This window comes from Oncorhynchus mykiss, chromosome 23 (genome assembly GCF_013265735.2).
Source record: "Oncorhynchus mykiss isolate Arlee chromosome 23, USDA_OmykA_1.1, whole genome shotgun sequence".
Taxonomy (NCBI): Eukaryota; Metazoa; Chordata; class Actinopteri; order Salmoniformes; family Salmonidae; genus Oncorhynchus; species Oncorhynchus mykiss.
Genome location: NC_048587.1, coordinates 23,609,056 through 23,625,600, shown reverse-complemented (window position 1 = coordinate 23,625,600; position 16,545 = coordinate 23,609,056). Strand labels below are relative to the sequence as shown.

Here is a 16,545-nt window from a genome sequence, read left to right as displayed (position 1 = left end):
AGGGCATAGGCTAAGTATCTTGCCCATGCACAACCCATAAAAGCACACCATTTCAGATTACACCACCAGCCATATATTGTTCCCTAACATGTAAGGACATGCTCTGACCTTGAATTATCACTAAGGAGTAGAACCCGAGGCCATGTGGCTACTGCAGTGTGAGCTGAAAGGCCCTCAGGGTCAGAGATGGTGTGCCTACATAATATAATATTTTTTTAAATAAACATATGTCCTTTCCCATTTCCCTCATACTATAAACTTTATTTGACAGGTCTCATATTGTTTCCATCACATCAGTATTCTATGGGGCTTGCCTTGACGGTAAAATCTTACTCTCTTTACTAGTGCTTTCAGGTTTACAGCAGCTCCCCTTGTCTGACTTTTTGCTCACAGACCATAAATGGTTTATGCCTTCTGCTGGGGTAAACACACTCGGTCGTTAAACCTTTATCAGGCAGCTCCAGCAGTTGAGCTAATTTTGACAACCAATTGTAAATATAATTAAACAAATTAATTTTGTTTGGTATATTTTATCATTTCAATCAATGCCATTTAATAAAATTATCATGTGTTTTTTTATCGGACTCCCATAATTTTTTAAACATGCATTCAAAGATGGTTGAAACCAAGCCTCGTTTACCACACATTTTTTGTACTAATTGTGTTTAAAGTGGGAAATAGCAAATTTGTCAAATGTTGTTGATCTCTAAAACATAATTAAAGAAGATTAAATTACTAATGTTGTAAAAAAATAAATAATTTAGGAACTCTTGAAAAATATGATCTACCAGGCGGTTTGAGTTACCCAATTAAGGAATGCTATTAAGTCAAAGCCAGTGATAATGGACAATGGATAATTATTGTTATGGGGTTTTGTTTGCCTGTGCAGATAAACATTGCACTGGTATTATAAGCATAAACTGTAAACAGTTTATTTACAAGCATTTCAATATTCATATTTTGACCAAAATGTATCAGATTTGATTCATGCTTGATATCGGGCTGTATCACCGCCTGTACGGCAACTGCTCCGCCCACAACCGCAAGTCTCTCCAGAGGGTAGTGAGGTCTGCACAATGCATCACTGGGGGAAAACTACCTGCCCTCCAAGACACCTACACCACCCGATGTCACAGGAAGGCCAAAAAGATCATCAAGGACAACAACCACCCGAGCCACGGCTTGTTCACCCCTCTATCATCCAGAAGGTGAGGTCAGTGCAGGTGCGTCAAAGCTGGGACCGAGAGACTGAAAAACAGCTTCTATCTCAAGGCCATCAGACTGTTAAACAACCATCACTAACATTGAGTGGCTGCTGCCAACATCCTGACTCAAATCTCTAGCCACTTTAATAATAAAAAATTGGATGTCATAAATGTATCACTAGTCACTTTAAACAATGCCACTTTAATAATGTTTACATATCTTGCATTACTCATCTCATATGTATATACTGTATTTTATACCATCTATTACATCTTGCCAATGCCGCTCGGTCATCACTCATCCATATATTTATATTTTCTTATTCCATCCCTTTACTTAGATTTGTGGGTATTGGGTAGTTGTTGTGGAACTGTTAGATTACTGTTAGATATTACTGCCCTGTCTGAACTAGAAGCACAAGCATTTCGCTACACCCGCATTAACATCTGCTAACCTTGTGTATGTGACCAATAACATTTGATTTGATGTGCTCTTCAACAAAAATGCAGCACAAAGGCCAAAATTAAGAGGAGTAGTAAAGAGGATATCATGGTGTGTGTGTGTGTGTGTGTGTGTGTTTGTATGTCTGCACTCTAGGCTAAGCCCTCCTCCACCTCACAGAAGTTTGCTTCAGTGACCATGAACTAGAGTTTATCATAATGCACCCATCTACTTAAGCTTTGTAATTGAGCAATACATACAGTATGTTTTCTACAGTAAAAAAGAGGTGACACAAAGGTGTGGGAGTGCGGGAGTGGGAGTGCGAAAGGGACTAGAAAACAGACAAACAGACAGACAGACTGACAGACAATACACATGCACAGAAAGGGAGAGATACACTGTATGACCAAAAGTATGTGGATAGCTGCTCATCGAATATCTCATTCCAAAATCATGGGCATTAACCATTTCACAATGTTCCAAATATCTCTTATGGTCGCCCCAGCGTGAGTGGTTTTATGCACATCATGTCAGCATGCACTCACTGTTCCAAAATGTGATTATTATGCAACAGGACAGTCAACACATGCTGCCTACTAATTATCTATAGGCTATGTTTCAACTTGTCAATTTCTAATTATTTTCGAAAAGCAGTTTGAATTGAGGTGTGTTCCGCCTCCTCGTTAATTCACATAGAAGTAGCCCATTTCAGCGATGCTGACAATTTATGTTTGAGGCTTCACTCATGTTTGCGTAGATCAAGTATGCATATATTTGCGCAGTCTTGCAAGAATTCAAACATGTTCTTACTGGTGGTCGCTTTGCCTTTCTCGTTGTTTTCCTTACAAATAATAACTTTGGACACGTGTGCGTTCCTATCACAGTAAGTGCCTTATTTTCTGTACAGTGGTTGCTCAACTAAACATAGAATAAGTTTCCTTATTTTCTGTGTATCGTGTTGTCGATTCTACTGTAGGTGCATACAGTATGTATGTATGTATGGAGCATAATGTATTATTCACATGTTTTCAAGTACTGGTGACATAATGCATTCCGATTATTGCGTATTTTGTAACGGACACCTATGATGTGTGTAAAATACTTTTTTGAAGGTTGTACTGATAATAATGAGCGAAGCTATTTGCCAGCTATGTGTGGCGCCATGTTTGTTGACATCATACAATGCATTGTGGGTGTCACGTAAACATCTGTCAGATCAAAGATGTTATAATGAGGTGAAAAATGGTTCCCTCATCTTTCAGGTAAACTTTCAGAAGCGAATGAAGGGAAGTGGATGATTGTAGACGACACACCCCCTTCAACATGCATACTATTAACAGACCAAACTAATCTTGTCTGCTCTTATCTTTGGTTGTTGCGAAGAAGAAGAAAAAAAAATTCCGGGCGTGCACAAACTACCCATCCCCGGGTTACTTTTGATTTCTAGAAAGTTTTTTACTCAATAATTTTGATCAATGGTGATGTGATTAATTTTAAATAGTACGTTTCTGTCAGTCGAAAGTTATACAAATATGACAACTTGTGATAAGTCAATCTTTCCACTAAGACAAATGTAGCCTACATTTTCCAGTTTGGATGATTGTGTTATGCTGTATCTACTTCTGTGAATGTCTGAAAATTGCATCCAAAAAATAAACTGGTCACATTCTGGACATAACTTTGTAAGAACTGTGTTTTTGCTAAATATATCTGTGAAAAAAAAGTCAAATGCTCAAATGCTGATTGTTGTGTCAATCGAAAATGGACGTTCTTAATAATCATTCTAATCAAGCGTTCTAATCACACTGGTTTGATTGTACGCAACAGGGACCACTACAGAATGATCACAGCCGTTTGTTGGCACGTGTGAAAAGGTTAGGCCCCCCCTTTCCTGTTATAACAGCCTCCACTCTTCTGGGAAGGCTTTCCACTAGTAGTTGGAAAATTGCTGGGACTTGCTTCCATTCAGCCACAAGAGCATTAGTGAGGTCGGGCACTCATGTTGAGCGATTAGGCCTGGCATCGCAGTCTGCGTTCCAAGTCAGCCCAAAGGTATTCGATGTGGTTGAGGTCAGGGCTCTGTGAAGGCCATTCAAGTTCTTCTAAAACCAATCTCGAAAAACCATATCTGTATGGACCTCACTTTGTGCACGGGGACATTGTGATGCCGAAACAGGAAAGGGCCTTCCCCAAACTGTTGCCTCAAAGTTGGAAGCACAGAATCATCATGAATGTCATTGTATGCTGTAGCGTTAAGCTTTGCCTTCACTGGAACTAAGAGGCCTAGCCCTAACCATGAAAAACAGCCCCAGATCATTATTCCTTCTCCACCAAACTTTACAGTCTGCCGGACTGCCCGATTGTGAAGTGTGATTCATCACTCCAGAGAATGCGTTTCCACTGCTCCAGAGTCCAATGGCGGCGAGTTTTACACCTCCAACGCTTGGCATTGTGCATGGTGATCTTAGGTTTGTGTGCAGCTGCTCGGCCATGGAAACCCATTTCATGAAGCGCCTGAGGAACAGTTCTTCCAAAATGTTAAGTTGATAAAACTCAAATGTGGACCCCTACACGGTCACAGTGACTCTATCAGTTTGTGTAATGACTACAACATAACTTTAAGCAACTGTATTCAGATAAATTAAGTGCAAAGGTTTTGAGTAATGAGAGAACATAGGCCCCCTACCCTGGTGGGAACACAGCCAGCTGGAGGTCCTTTCATTCCAATCTCCTTTCATTCCAATGTCCTTTTCAAAAGACCCCCTGGGAGGGTATAACGAGTTGCCAGATTCGAGAAGTGTCAGATGAGGATTGTTAGGGAAAGCTGTATTGTTTTTGATGGACACAATTCACAGAAGAGTCCAATATAATGATGCAGACTATAAAAAAAATGACAGATCACTCAATTATATTAAATCCTTGCCAGGAGACTGCCAGGGAGAGAGAGAAAGAGATGGGGAAAGGGGCAGAAACAAGTGAGAAAAAGGAGAGACACTCACTTGCAAGAAAGTGAGGAAGAGATGTGCACACAGAAGCCCCAAATGTCTCTGTTTTTATTACATATTACTAATACATTTTCTGGCTAGCCATACCACACTGCATCCCACTGCTGACTTGCTGCAAAAGGTATTGTTATTTGTAGACACTAAAGAGCCCATGATACTTATTGTAAGATTAGGGGTGTTAACCCGGTGTCCTGGCTAAATTCCCCACCTGGCCCCTCAGAGTACATTGGTCACCCCAGCTTCCAATTGGCTCAATACAACTTCTATCCTCCACCCTGCGACTTTTGCCCAGCTCAAAGCTAACTAGCTCTACACAGAAAACATGCTACAGTAACCACTCAAGCTAACATGGACTAAATACTTTGAGAACCTCAGGACTTTTAGGTTCATGTAACAATGCTATGCATTCGATATAATGCAAAACAACTCCAGTCTCAAAAGAACAGAGAGAGGGTGTGAGAGAGCATTTAAGGTAGAATGCTGACTCACCTATGGGGTTATTAAATAAATATTTAGGTGATTACACTACCAATAAACTAACCTGAATTTGGCATGGAATTGATGACGCTGAACTTCATTTTTCTGGGGACAAAATAACCTTTTTCTTTAGCATTTATTTGATTCCGAATGTATTCTCTTTTTTGTATTTTCCTTGTTGTCCTATTGACAGAGCGAACGGGAAGCAGTAAACATCTGTGGTGTATGGTGTGCTGAATCACAAAAACCTATACTGATTTCCCCTGCCCCTGTGCAGCCTCGCCTGTGATAGGGGAAATAATTTCTGAGCACAACAGGGTGTCAAAATTCTGGTGCCATATGGTATAATTTAATTCACAAATAAATTGGTTATACCAGGAAGGCTGTGTGGAACTGCTCAGCCATGTCAAAGCCAATGAAGACAGATACAAATAGACAGAAGGGTGAGACTGGAACGGTACTTAACAGAAGCAATCATCACATTATGATAACTGTGACAGAGGGAACAGAACAGATGCAACACAATCAGGTAGCTATTTTTACAAAGTGAACATTGGTTCTTGCTGGTAGTGCTGTATTTCACTACGCTGTGTAATAAACAATCATTTGTGTCATCAGCTATGATGCCATGAGCTGTGAAAATCATTATCCTCTTTATGAGCAATACATATGAATCTTAATCTGAATCCTTGGTCACTGAGCAGTCAGTGATACTCACAGGAGGGTCTTGGTCCTCAGCGAACACAGTGGTGATGACTGTTCCCTTCTCTGCATTGGGGGCCACCAGGCCCTTGTACAGCGCTTGGCTAAACACTGGCGAGAAATCATTCATATCCTGTCAATAAAAAGAAAATGAATAGATGCATAAAGTACTGTAGGCTATTATAAATGTATAATATTCACTTTTTCTATCCCCAATGCTTTGGAGGTAAAGGAAAGAAAGTCTGGGTCAGAGCATGAATCATCACATGATTCAGTTTCATTGTATCCATTGTCAGACTCACAATTTATCAATCAGTCTGCAAGTGATAGCAAACATCAACATCTTGCAAAGACGAATCTGACTAGAAATACTGAGGGGGATGCTGAAGCTCAATGATGGATTATTTATGGCTTTGTCAGGGTCAAACTGAATCTGCTGGAGACGTGTTTTGTCCTCTGCAATTGGAACTGCGATCTGCATGTCTATCTGACAAAGTTCAGTGGAAGTATTATTATGTGACTTTATTTTTTAAAATTCTGAAATGTGTAATATGTGGTTGGCTATGTATTGTATAACGGCACAATCATTATTTTAATAATTATGTTTTTGTTCCCAAGCTTGGCCTCATATATAGGCCTATGCTTATGCATTAGCTCTAATATGCATATGGGTGTTTATAATTTATCATCACTTTAGAAAGCGCTGTCCATTTCGTTGCATTAGACTTTGAAACAACATCCTCAACTAATATGTTGTGAACATGGCATTGATTTTAATCTCTCTCTCTTTCTCACTCTCTCGCTCTCTCTCTCTCTCGCTCTCTCTCTCTAGATAGCCTAGTTGTGGGATGGAGGCCAAACACTGACACCATAAAATACAATCTAGATCTTCAGCAGCAGCAATAGAACAAAACATTGATTCATGTGATGTAATGACATTTCTGATAGTATGGTTGAAGTGGGTCGGTGCTGAACGGTAGAGAGAAGAGCTGCTGAATAAACTATCTGATCTAACCATGTGTAGTGGACCTCACTGTGAAAGGCAAAGACTCAAGTCATTCACAGACACATTTCCCGTCCATCTATATGCAGCTTGTGTTTTGTAGAGCTGACAAACTGTGATTCACTGCTTCAGTTTTCAATAACAAAGCCATGCCTTGGTGTTTTCCTCCTTTGTGCAGGTGACAAATACACACACACACACACACACACACACACACACACACACACACGCTCTATCAGATTCTACAGTGTGTTTTCAGAAACTGCGAGAAAATAAGGAAAAGTGTGTGAGTTTAAATACGATCCCCAGGACACAGATAGAGTACACAATCAATCACTGTGAGGCCTTCCATTGAAATGAAACAAGAAAACCTAGAATAACACGAGAACAAATCAAACACAAAAGACTTCAAAAGCCTATGCAGGTGTTAAATGGAGGAAAGAAGGAAAATCATAGAGTCTCCTCCAACTCCACTCATAGGAACCCCGTGTGAATCCATTAGTCCCACTTTAATGCATGTAGGCCATATCAAATAGCAGCCAGGAGGGTGTGATAACATAAGCAATACTGTGCCTTATCGCATCAAACACGGTTACTGGGTGACCACAAGGAAACTGCATCAAACACTATCCTTATCGGAGGACAAACTCACTCTACAGGTTGGCTAGGCCTGCAGAGGAACAACCTGAGGAACCACACTTCCCTTCCTGTCATGTCAAAATTGTGAATACAGAGTTGAAGTCAGTGGTTCCGCCATTGGGCTAAATAAAACCCACTTATACCCTGATACAGCAAATGCACAACCACCTAAATATTGCATAAAGCAAATGCACACCTACTCAGTGGGTGAAGTGTAAGAACTCAAGACATAAGAACATGCACACATACGTATACATGCACGCACACACACGCTCGCGAGCACACACAAACACACACACATAAACATAGCGAGACACGGTGTGCCAAAACAGGAGGCATTTCATCTTTTAGTTTCAATTGAGAGGCTAATCTGCTGAAAAATTGGAATGGGAAAACATGCATCTGAAAATCCTCACATAATTGCAGTAACAAAGCTAATGAGTCATTCAGCCCTGGAATAGCACCAGGGCTAACGCGACCTCAAGTTATCCATCAGCAGGGGTTATCTTGAGGGCTTGAACGTAGCTTGCAATACGGTTAGACCTTGTGGTTGGGATCGCAGATTGTTCTGGGCTTGTGGCTGTCTAGATCCCTGCTGTTTGTTGCTGTTTCTTTCTTCCCTGCGACCTGCCCTGTCTGGAACCGCAAGAAGTAACAGCATAGCCTAAATTGCTAACATGACAAAGACCAGGGCTTGTGGGAGTATTGTTGGGTACAGGGTGTATTTCTATCACAGGTCCATCTTTTAATGGACTGCTGAATGTTTTTTTTTTATTCTTCTTTTTTTCTTGCTCTTTTACACATTATGTCTATCACTGACAAACTACCCAGGAAATGGCTGAAAATAGCCAATAATAATATATGTAGCCTTAGAAACAAGGTTCATGAAATCAATAACATTCCTATATTAGCCATTTCGGAGACTCACTTATATAATTCCTTTGATGATACAGAAGTAGCCATACAAGGATGTAACATCTACAGAAGTGACAGGAATGCTTATGGGGGAGATGTTGCTGTATATATTTAGAGCCATGTCCGTGTAATGCTGAGAAAAGATCTCATGTAAAGTGTTATTGAAGTGTTGCGGTTGTAGGTCCACCTGTCTTATCTAAAGCGTTTTTTTTTTTTTTTTTTTGGGGGGGGGGGGGGGGGGGTGTTGCTTGTTAAATGCTTAATAGTGTATGTGATGTAAACAGAGTGTTCTACTTTTTTGTTGACCTGAATATTGACTAGTTTTCATCAAGCTGTCCACTCCAGAGAAAACTTCTCACTGTAACCAGTGCCTGCAATCTGTTTCAGGTTATTAACCAGTTGGATATAGGGGGCGCTATTTTAATTTTTGGATGAAAAACGTTCCTGTTTTAAACGGGATATTTTGTCTCGACAAGATGCTCGACTATGCATATATTTGACAGCTTTGGATAGAAAACACTCTGACGTTTCCAAAACTGAAAATATATTGTCTGTGAGTGCAACAGAACTGATGTTACAGGCGAAACCCAGATAAAAATTCAACCAGGAAGTGCTACATTTTTTGAAACAGCTTCATGCCAATGACTCCTTATATGGCTGTGGATGGGCTACGAATGAGCTTACGCTTTCTACGTATTCCCCAAGGTGTCTACAGCATTGTGACGTCTTTTTACGCATTTATGTTGAAGAATAGCCGTAAGGTACCACATTGCGCAAGTGATCACATGATGGCTCCCGCAGAAAATCTTGTGTAAAGTACTGAGGTAGCCATTTTTCCAATCGCTTCTTATGAGAAACCAATTGTCTCGACGGATATATTATTGAATAGATATGTGAAAAACACCTTGAGGATTGATTCTAAATAACGTTTGCCATGTTTCTGTCGATATTATGGAGCTTATTTGGAAAAAAGTTTGGCGTTGTAGTGACCGCATTTTCCGGTCGATTTCTCAGCCAAACGTGATGAACAAACAGGAGCTATTTCGTCTACAAAAATAATATTTTGGGAAAAAAGGAACATTTGCTATCTAACTGGGAGTCTCCTGAGTGAAAACATCCGAAGTTCTTCAATCGTAAATTATTTAATTTGATTGCTTTTCTCATTTTCGTGAAAATGTTGCCTGCTAACAGCAGAGCCTAGCATAGCATTATGCCATGATAAACTTACACAAATGCTTGTCTAGCGTTGGCTGTAAAGCATATTTTGAAAATCTGAGATGACAGTGTGATTAACAAAAGGCAAATGGAGTAGCTAATAAGCCTGGCTGCATATCTGACTGGCTGACTTACTGCAAATTGAGAAATTTGTGACTAAACCCAATAAAAATAAGAAGGAACTGTTTTATGAAGCCAAAATCAAATCAGATGGCTTGTTCATCACAAAACCATTTGATGTTGGCAATTGTTTGAATTATTACTTCATTGGCAAAGTGAGCAAACTTAGGTAGAACATGCTAACAACAAACAGTGAGCCATCGTATTCATGCATAAAAAACTAATAAAGAACAGCATTGTAAGTTTGATTGTGATAAGTTAGTGTGGGCGAGGTAGATTGTTTTTGCTATCCATCAATAATTCTGGCATTGACAACTTAGATGTAAAGCTACTGAGGATGGTAGCTGACTCTATAGCCACTCATATCTGTCATATCTGAGCCTCAAGGAATGTCTTTGTCCTCAGGCCTGGAGGGTAGCCAAAGTCATTCTGCTTCCAGAACTCAGAGGATTTTCTTTCGTGGAAGCTTCTCTAATGTCAAACATGTAAAGTGTGATGTAGTGCAGGGCAGCTCTCTAGGACCTCTACAAATGGTTTGCATAGTCAACTTACACACAGCACTGTCACACACAGTTACCCCACCAGACATGGCACCAGGGGTCTTTTCACAGTCCCCAGGTCCATAACATACAGTATTATACAGAGCCATGAGTGCATGTCACTCCCTTCTGTCTCATATAGCACAAATGAACAGCAAAGTTGGTTTAAAAAAATAAGTAAAGCACACCTCATAGTAAAGCACATCTCTCACCTATGATGTATTTGTTGTTTGTACTGTATGTACTGACATGTAACTGATAGCTGCACATACACACACACACTACATGTTGATGTTTTTAAATGTACTGTATGTAAATTGTAAAGTCTTTTGTTTATAATGTATTTTTTGTTATATGTCGGACCCCAGGAAGACTAGTTGTTGCCATTGGCGTGTTTGACCAAATACAAAGCTATTTCTCTGTAAATCATTAAAAAAACAATTTCAGCATGCCTATAGAGAAGGGAACTCAGCATGTACTGCACTGACAATAACTAATGACTGGTTTAAATAAATGCATAATAAGAATATTTTTGTTTTATGGCTTTTCAACCTCTGCCATATTGTGGATTCCGAGCTATCTGTCTAATATAACTCAGAGGGTTTTCTTTAATGGAAGCTTCTCTAACATCAAACATGTAAAGTGTGGTGTACCGCAGGGCAGCTCTCTTGAAACTCTAGTCTAGTTTTACCAATGACCTGCCACTGGCATTAAACAAATCGTTTGTGTCCATGTATGCTGATGATTCAACCATTTACGTGTCACAGCAACCACAGCTAATGAAGTAACTGAAACCCTTAAGAAAGGGTTGCAGTCAGTTTTGGAATGGGTGGCCAGTAATAAACATTGTATTTGTTTTCAATCATTCATAAGTTCTAGACCTCAGCTGAATCTGAGAATAAAGGGTGTGGCTGTTGAACAAGTTGAGGAGACTAAATTACTTGGTGTTAAGCTTGATTGTAAACCGTTTTTATAAGAAACATCAATATGTTGGAAGCTTCTCTAATGTCAAACATATAAAGTGTGGTGTAGCGCAGGGCAGCTCTTTAGGACCTCTACAAATGGGTTTTTCTACACACAGCACTGACACCAAAAGACATGCTACCAGTGGTCTTTTTCGTTATATGTCGGACCACTGTAAGACTAGCTGTCACCATTGGCATCGTTTAATGGGGATCCTAATAAATCAAATCAAAGCACATCTTTGTGATGTGAATGCTAAGGGTAGAAAGGCACAGTGGCTCCGAATATGCATTTAGCCTTGGATCAGCCATAACAAAGACACAATCATGACTCCAATGCAAGGGTCTCTTAGCTAGCCTAGTAGAATGAGGTGATCATTAAATGAAATTCACAACATATGACATAATACCATGACTGCTATTCATGTAGAGCTAAAGTACTACTCTCTTGATAGTGATACTGCTAATGAAGTTGCTTTCTCAATATTCAAATATTGAGATAAACGTACTACCTCTAAAATAGATTGTTTCTATCACTGCTATCAGCACCTCTAGCTTCCACAATAATAACTATTGATTCTGCTATCAAATGCACAATATAATGTATTGTCTATAACTGTTACTACTGCTCCTGGCAGTGAAACAGTATTGCTTTGTTGATTTATACCAGCACTACTTTTGCTGGGGGGCCATGAGGGTAAAGTAGTTGGAAACATATTTTTTATTCATCCTAACCAGAGGAGGAAAGCTTCCAAATTGTATGTAGAGCACAGTGAATAAAGAGTGACAGCAGACTATGACTATTACTTCTACAGTGTTGTTAGTGTGCATCCTTCACCACCGATACTTGTCCTTAGGGACCATGATGGTACATAACATTGTACACGTAAAGCAAGAAGTGATTTTACCTTGATGAGGGCCATAACTTGCATATTCTTCAAGCACTAGTCTACTAGTCACCATCATGAGTGGAAACAATGAGTGTGAAGCAACAGTATTTTTTACTTTTACTATCACTCATGACAAACACAGTGAATACAGAGCGACATGATCGTACCGTGATCCGAATAGTGACGGTGGCCTCACCGGGGGGCATGGTCCCAGCCTGATCGACGGCCTCCACCTGGAAGGTATAGTTGGCCCCCATACCCATACTAGCCAGGTCCTCAAAGTCCAGGGTCTGCAGGACTGACAGCTCGCCTGAGATCGGGTTCACTGAGAACAGCTTCATGTCCTCCGCAGACTTGATACGGTACGTTACGTTAGAGAACAGGTCTGCATCCACCGCCTGGGATGAACGGAGAGAGGGAGTGATGAGAGAGAGATAGAGAGAGGGATGGGTGGGTGGAGGTGCTGCAGTCAGAACCATTGCAATGAAATTCACATTTTTATAGATGTTTGCTACCAGCCTGGAAGAGAATGGCAGTTGAAATGGAGGCCAAATCGGCTGATAGCTGGAGTCGCTTTGAAGTTAAAGGATGTTAAAGGGTGAATTTAATAGTTAAGCTGTTTGAAGCCCTTACTGCACTGCACAAAGCCTGACAGAGAGAGAAGCTACAGAATTCCCTCCCCCACACTTACACTAAGTCTCAGAACCACCACGCTCATTGCTCAGTGAAGCTGTAGCACATACCCGCACACATGCGCACTTGCACACGCACACACACACACACACACACAGACAGACAGACAGACTTACACTGAAACGCAGCAGCACAGTGTCCACAGGGCTGTTCTCGGGGACGTTGACAACATAGGTCTTCTGGGAGAACTCTGGGCTGTTGTCATCAATGTCTATCACAAGGACAGAGAGGGTGAAGGTGGTCCTGCGGGGGTCCACCGCCACATCAGAGGCCTCCACTATCAGGTCATACTGACTCTTGAGCTCCCGATCCAGAGGCACTGCGGTGAATATGCTGCCGTTCTCATTGATGGTGAAGAAACCTGGGTGGTTGACTATCCTGTAGCGCACCAGACCGTTAGCCCCTGCATCTGGATCTGTGACCTGCAGGGGAAGCGTAAATATGTGGAGTGAAGAAGGGAAAGGTAAATATGGAAATACATAAGCAGTAAGGTACAAGGGGTTGTGCTATATCATGAATAAAGCCACAGTTAAAATGTGTTAAAACTTACTCATACACACACACTTTAATGTACACTTAAAAATTACTAAGCTGACATTTTCATTTTCTGTTCACATTAAGATAAGTGTCTTTGTCACAGACATGACTAATCATCAATAAGTTTAAAGGGCCATAAACCTCTTTCTATAAAGGGAATTCCTTGAATGGGGAAAATATGAGGTACATTTTGAGGATCCTTCAGGGTAGACAGAAAGTTAGTTACTTAACAAATTCTAAATCCCGAATGAATATGTCAGGTCATCGATATTCTAGTGTGTGAGTGTGTGCAAGCTTGTGTGTGAGTGTGTGTGCCATCGTGTTTTTTGTGTGTGAATAGCAGACACAAATTCCTCTCTGTTGTAATCATGGTAACAGGGAAAGAGGGAGAGGGCAGGAGAGAGAGAGAAGGGGGGAAAACTTTGAAATCTGGTCACACTTCTCCTGCCACTGTTCAATTCAAGCCTGACTGCTGAGTTATTAACCCCGGCTAGGGATGGAAGGAGTAGCACAGAGAGAATCATAGAAACAAATGAAAATGAAAGAGAGAGAGGGCTTAGATGGGGTAAGGGTGATTTACCCCCATTTTGTATTACACAGAAAGCCAGATAAATGCTCAAAGCCACGGCTAAAGATTGAGCCCTGGTGTTAAACCTTCCGAAAACAGAAGAAAGAACAACATGCCAGTATGTGACCCGATTGAGGAAACTAGGCGTATGTTGCAAGTTACGACTTCACAATAGAGCTGTTTCAAAGTAAAAAATAATTTAGCGTTTTTTGGCAGAAATGCCTTCTCGAACTTGTGAACTTTCATGTGTCTTAATATCAAACTTGTATGCCATCTGTAAATACTAATGAAATTGGTAAATTACGAGCCTAGTTGGTTAAGCCACAGAAAAAGTGAGCAACCTTCCCGCTAGCCATGATTGGCCGAGATAATGAGTAGGCTGGACATGCCGAGAGATGAGTTTGGATTGGTCTGTCATATAGCATACATCTGTCTATTGGAACTGGTCAGTATGTCTAGGTAATCGTGTCCAACGCGGCTTTAAAAAAAATACATTGTGTAGTAAAACTGCAACCCTAATTTCAAGTTAAAGTGTACTGTTAGCTAGCTAACGTTAGCTCGCTAGCTAATGTTTGTGTATGCTCTCCACTTTATGGTGGACCGAGTTTTGAAATCAGTGGAATTTGAGTATAATAGCTAAGGAGATGACGAAAACAACAGTCTTGATTACATTGTGCATGGAATCAGACAGGAGACGCGTCCAACCATGATGTATACTGGTAAGATAGTCTAGCTAGCTACATTTTCAGATATGACACATTTCTAATTTTGACAGAAAGTGTTTTCATTTGAAGCTTACTGTTAGCTAGCTAACCTTAGCTGGCTGGGTCGCTAGCTAACATTATGTGTATGATCTTATTCTTCATATCTCAGACACATTTGTTTGACTAGTTATAGCCATCGAAACTGGTTGGTTAGCTACCTGTAGATCAATGCAGGGTATTAACGTCATGAGTTGTGATTATGGTCCATTGTTTAGCTAGCTAGCTAGCTACATGTCCTAACAAAAGACTCCACTCTAATTTTGACAAATTATTTTCATTTCAAGTTAGTGTGCTACCTAGCTAACGTTAGCTGGCTGGCTCGCTAACTAATGTTATGTCATGCGTTGGGATTAATTGTTTACTTAGCTATATATCTTGCTCCGTTTCTTAACAAAAGACTAATATTTAGTGTGCCAGAGCGCAGAATAACTGATTAATATTTGAATGCTCAACACCCATTGAATATGTCCGTGCCAGTAAACGTTGGCAACAAAGCGTAATTCAATTGTTGCCAGCAGCACAGTTACAGTCACCAAAGCTCTGGATAACATGAAAACATACTAACTAGCTCTGTTAGGGGGAGTAAAATGGTCAGAGTGGGGTGTTCTCTCATTATGTGTCTAGAAGTAGCTAACCAGTTAGCTTGGGTGTTTGACTGTCGATGTGAGGTCACAGCTTTCGGAACAACCCTACTTATTGGCCAGAGTGTGCTCTGAACGTGAAACGCTCTGAATTTACAAACAGACAATCTGATAGCACAGTTGCAATCACCAAAACCAACCTAACCAGCTCTGCTAGGGCAAATCATGTTCAGTGGGCCGTTCTCTCACTCTTATGTGCCTGGAAGTAGCTGGCAAGACAGTACAGAAAGCACTGATCAACCCTTAAAGAGATGGGTGGGGGTAACGTGTAAGGTACGGCAGGTAGCCTAGTGGTTAGAGCATTGGGCCAATAACTGAAATGTTGCTAGATCGAATCCCTGAGCTGACAAGGTAAAAATATGTCATTCTGCCCCTGAGCAGGGCAGCTAACCCACTGTTCCTAGGCTGTCATTGTAAATAATAATTTGTTCTTAACTGACTTGCCTAGTTAAATAAAAGTCAAACATAACAAAAGAGGGTGTGAACTATGCTGAATGGGTGTTGACAAAGAAGGGATCTCCAAAAGTAGTACCAAAACATTGATAGACAGTTTTACAAGTGAGTTTACAAGTTTATCAACCTTCAAAGCGGAATTACGTTCCCATTGTTTCCTCAAATGCAGTGTATGATATACCATTTTGTAGCTCTGAGCCTCTACTTTTATCCAATGTAAAAAACAGAAATTCAAATGTTGCTACATAAGACCGAATCCAAGTGGTGAGTCACATCTGCAAATTAACCACAAAGGTTGACATCATTATGCACCCCACAGCTCACAGGCTTTTCAACGGGCCAAATTCCTGTAATACATAGTAAATTAATTGAACAACAAACAAACAAGCACACTTTAGCACTACCACGTTGGTCAGCAGCCATTTTTTATGCTCTTTAAGGGTGCCAAGCATTCATTGTCTCTCATATCTATTCAAAGTTAAGACTGCAATTACACATGCAGTCCAATTCAGATATTTTTCCCAATTATGGTTAAAAGATATGATCTCATTGGACAAAAGACAAATTAGTGAAGAAATATCAGAATTGGGCTGTCTGCGTAAACGCAGCCTATTTGTTCTCTGGAAATAATGCAACTCTGCTGAAGGTGAGTACATCTCCGCTGCATGTCGTTGCACACACACCTTCTGTGACGTACATTATTTCCCTAGAACCCATAGCCCCTCATTGATTATCCCTTACTTATCCTTCAGGATTAGCATTAAAATACATGGAT

The 16,545-nt window shown here is 40.5% G+C and overlaps 1 protein-coding gene across 1 annotated transcript in view; it reads right to left on the bottom strand.

Moving 5' to 3' along the window:
- LOC110502464 (protocadherin-15-like) overlaps nucleotides 1-16,545 on the bottom strand; it is a 278,820-nt gene that overhangs the window by 107,301 nt on the left and 154,974 nt on the right. Inside the window, exons 20-22 of the mRNA XM_021580491.2 lie at nucleotides 12,924-13,229; nucleotides 12,282-12,512; nucleotides 5,848-5,964 (exon numbers count right to left, since the gene is read on the bottom strand). Of these exons, the coding sequence (XP_021436166.2) occupies nucleotides 5,848-5,964; nucleotides 12,282-12,512; nucleotides 12,924-13,229 (654 nt within the window). The remainder of the gene's footprint in view (nucleotides 1-5,847; nucleotides 5,965-12,281; nucleotides 12,513-12,923; nucleotides 13,230-16,545) is intronic.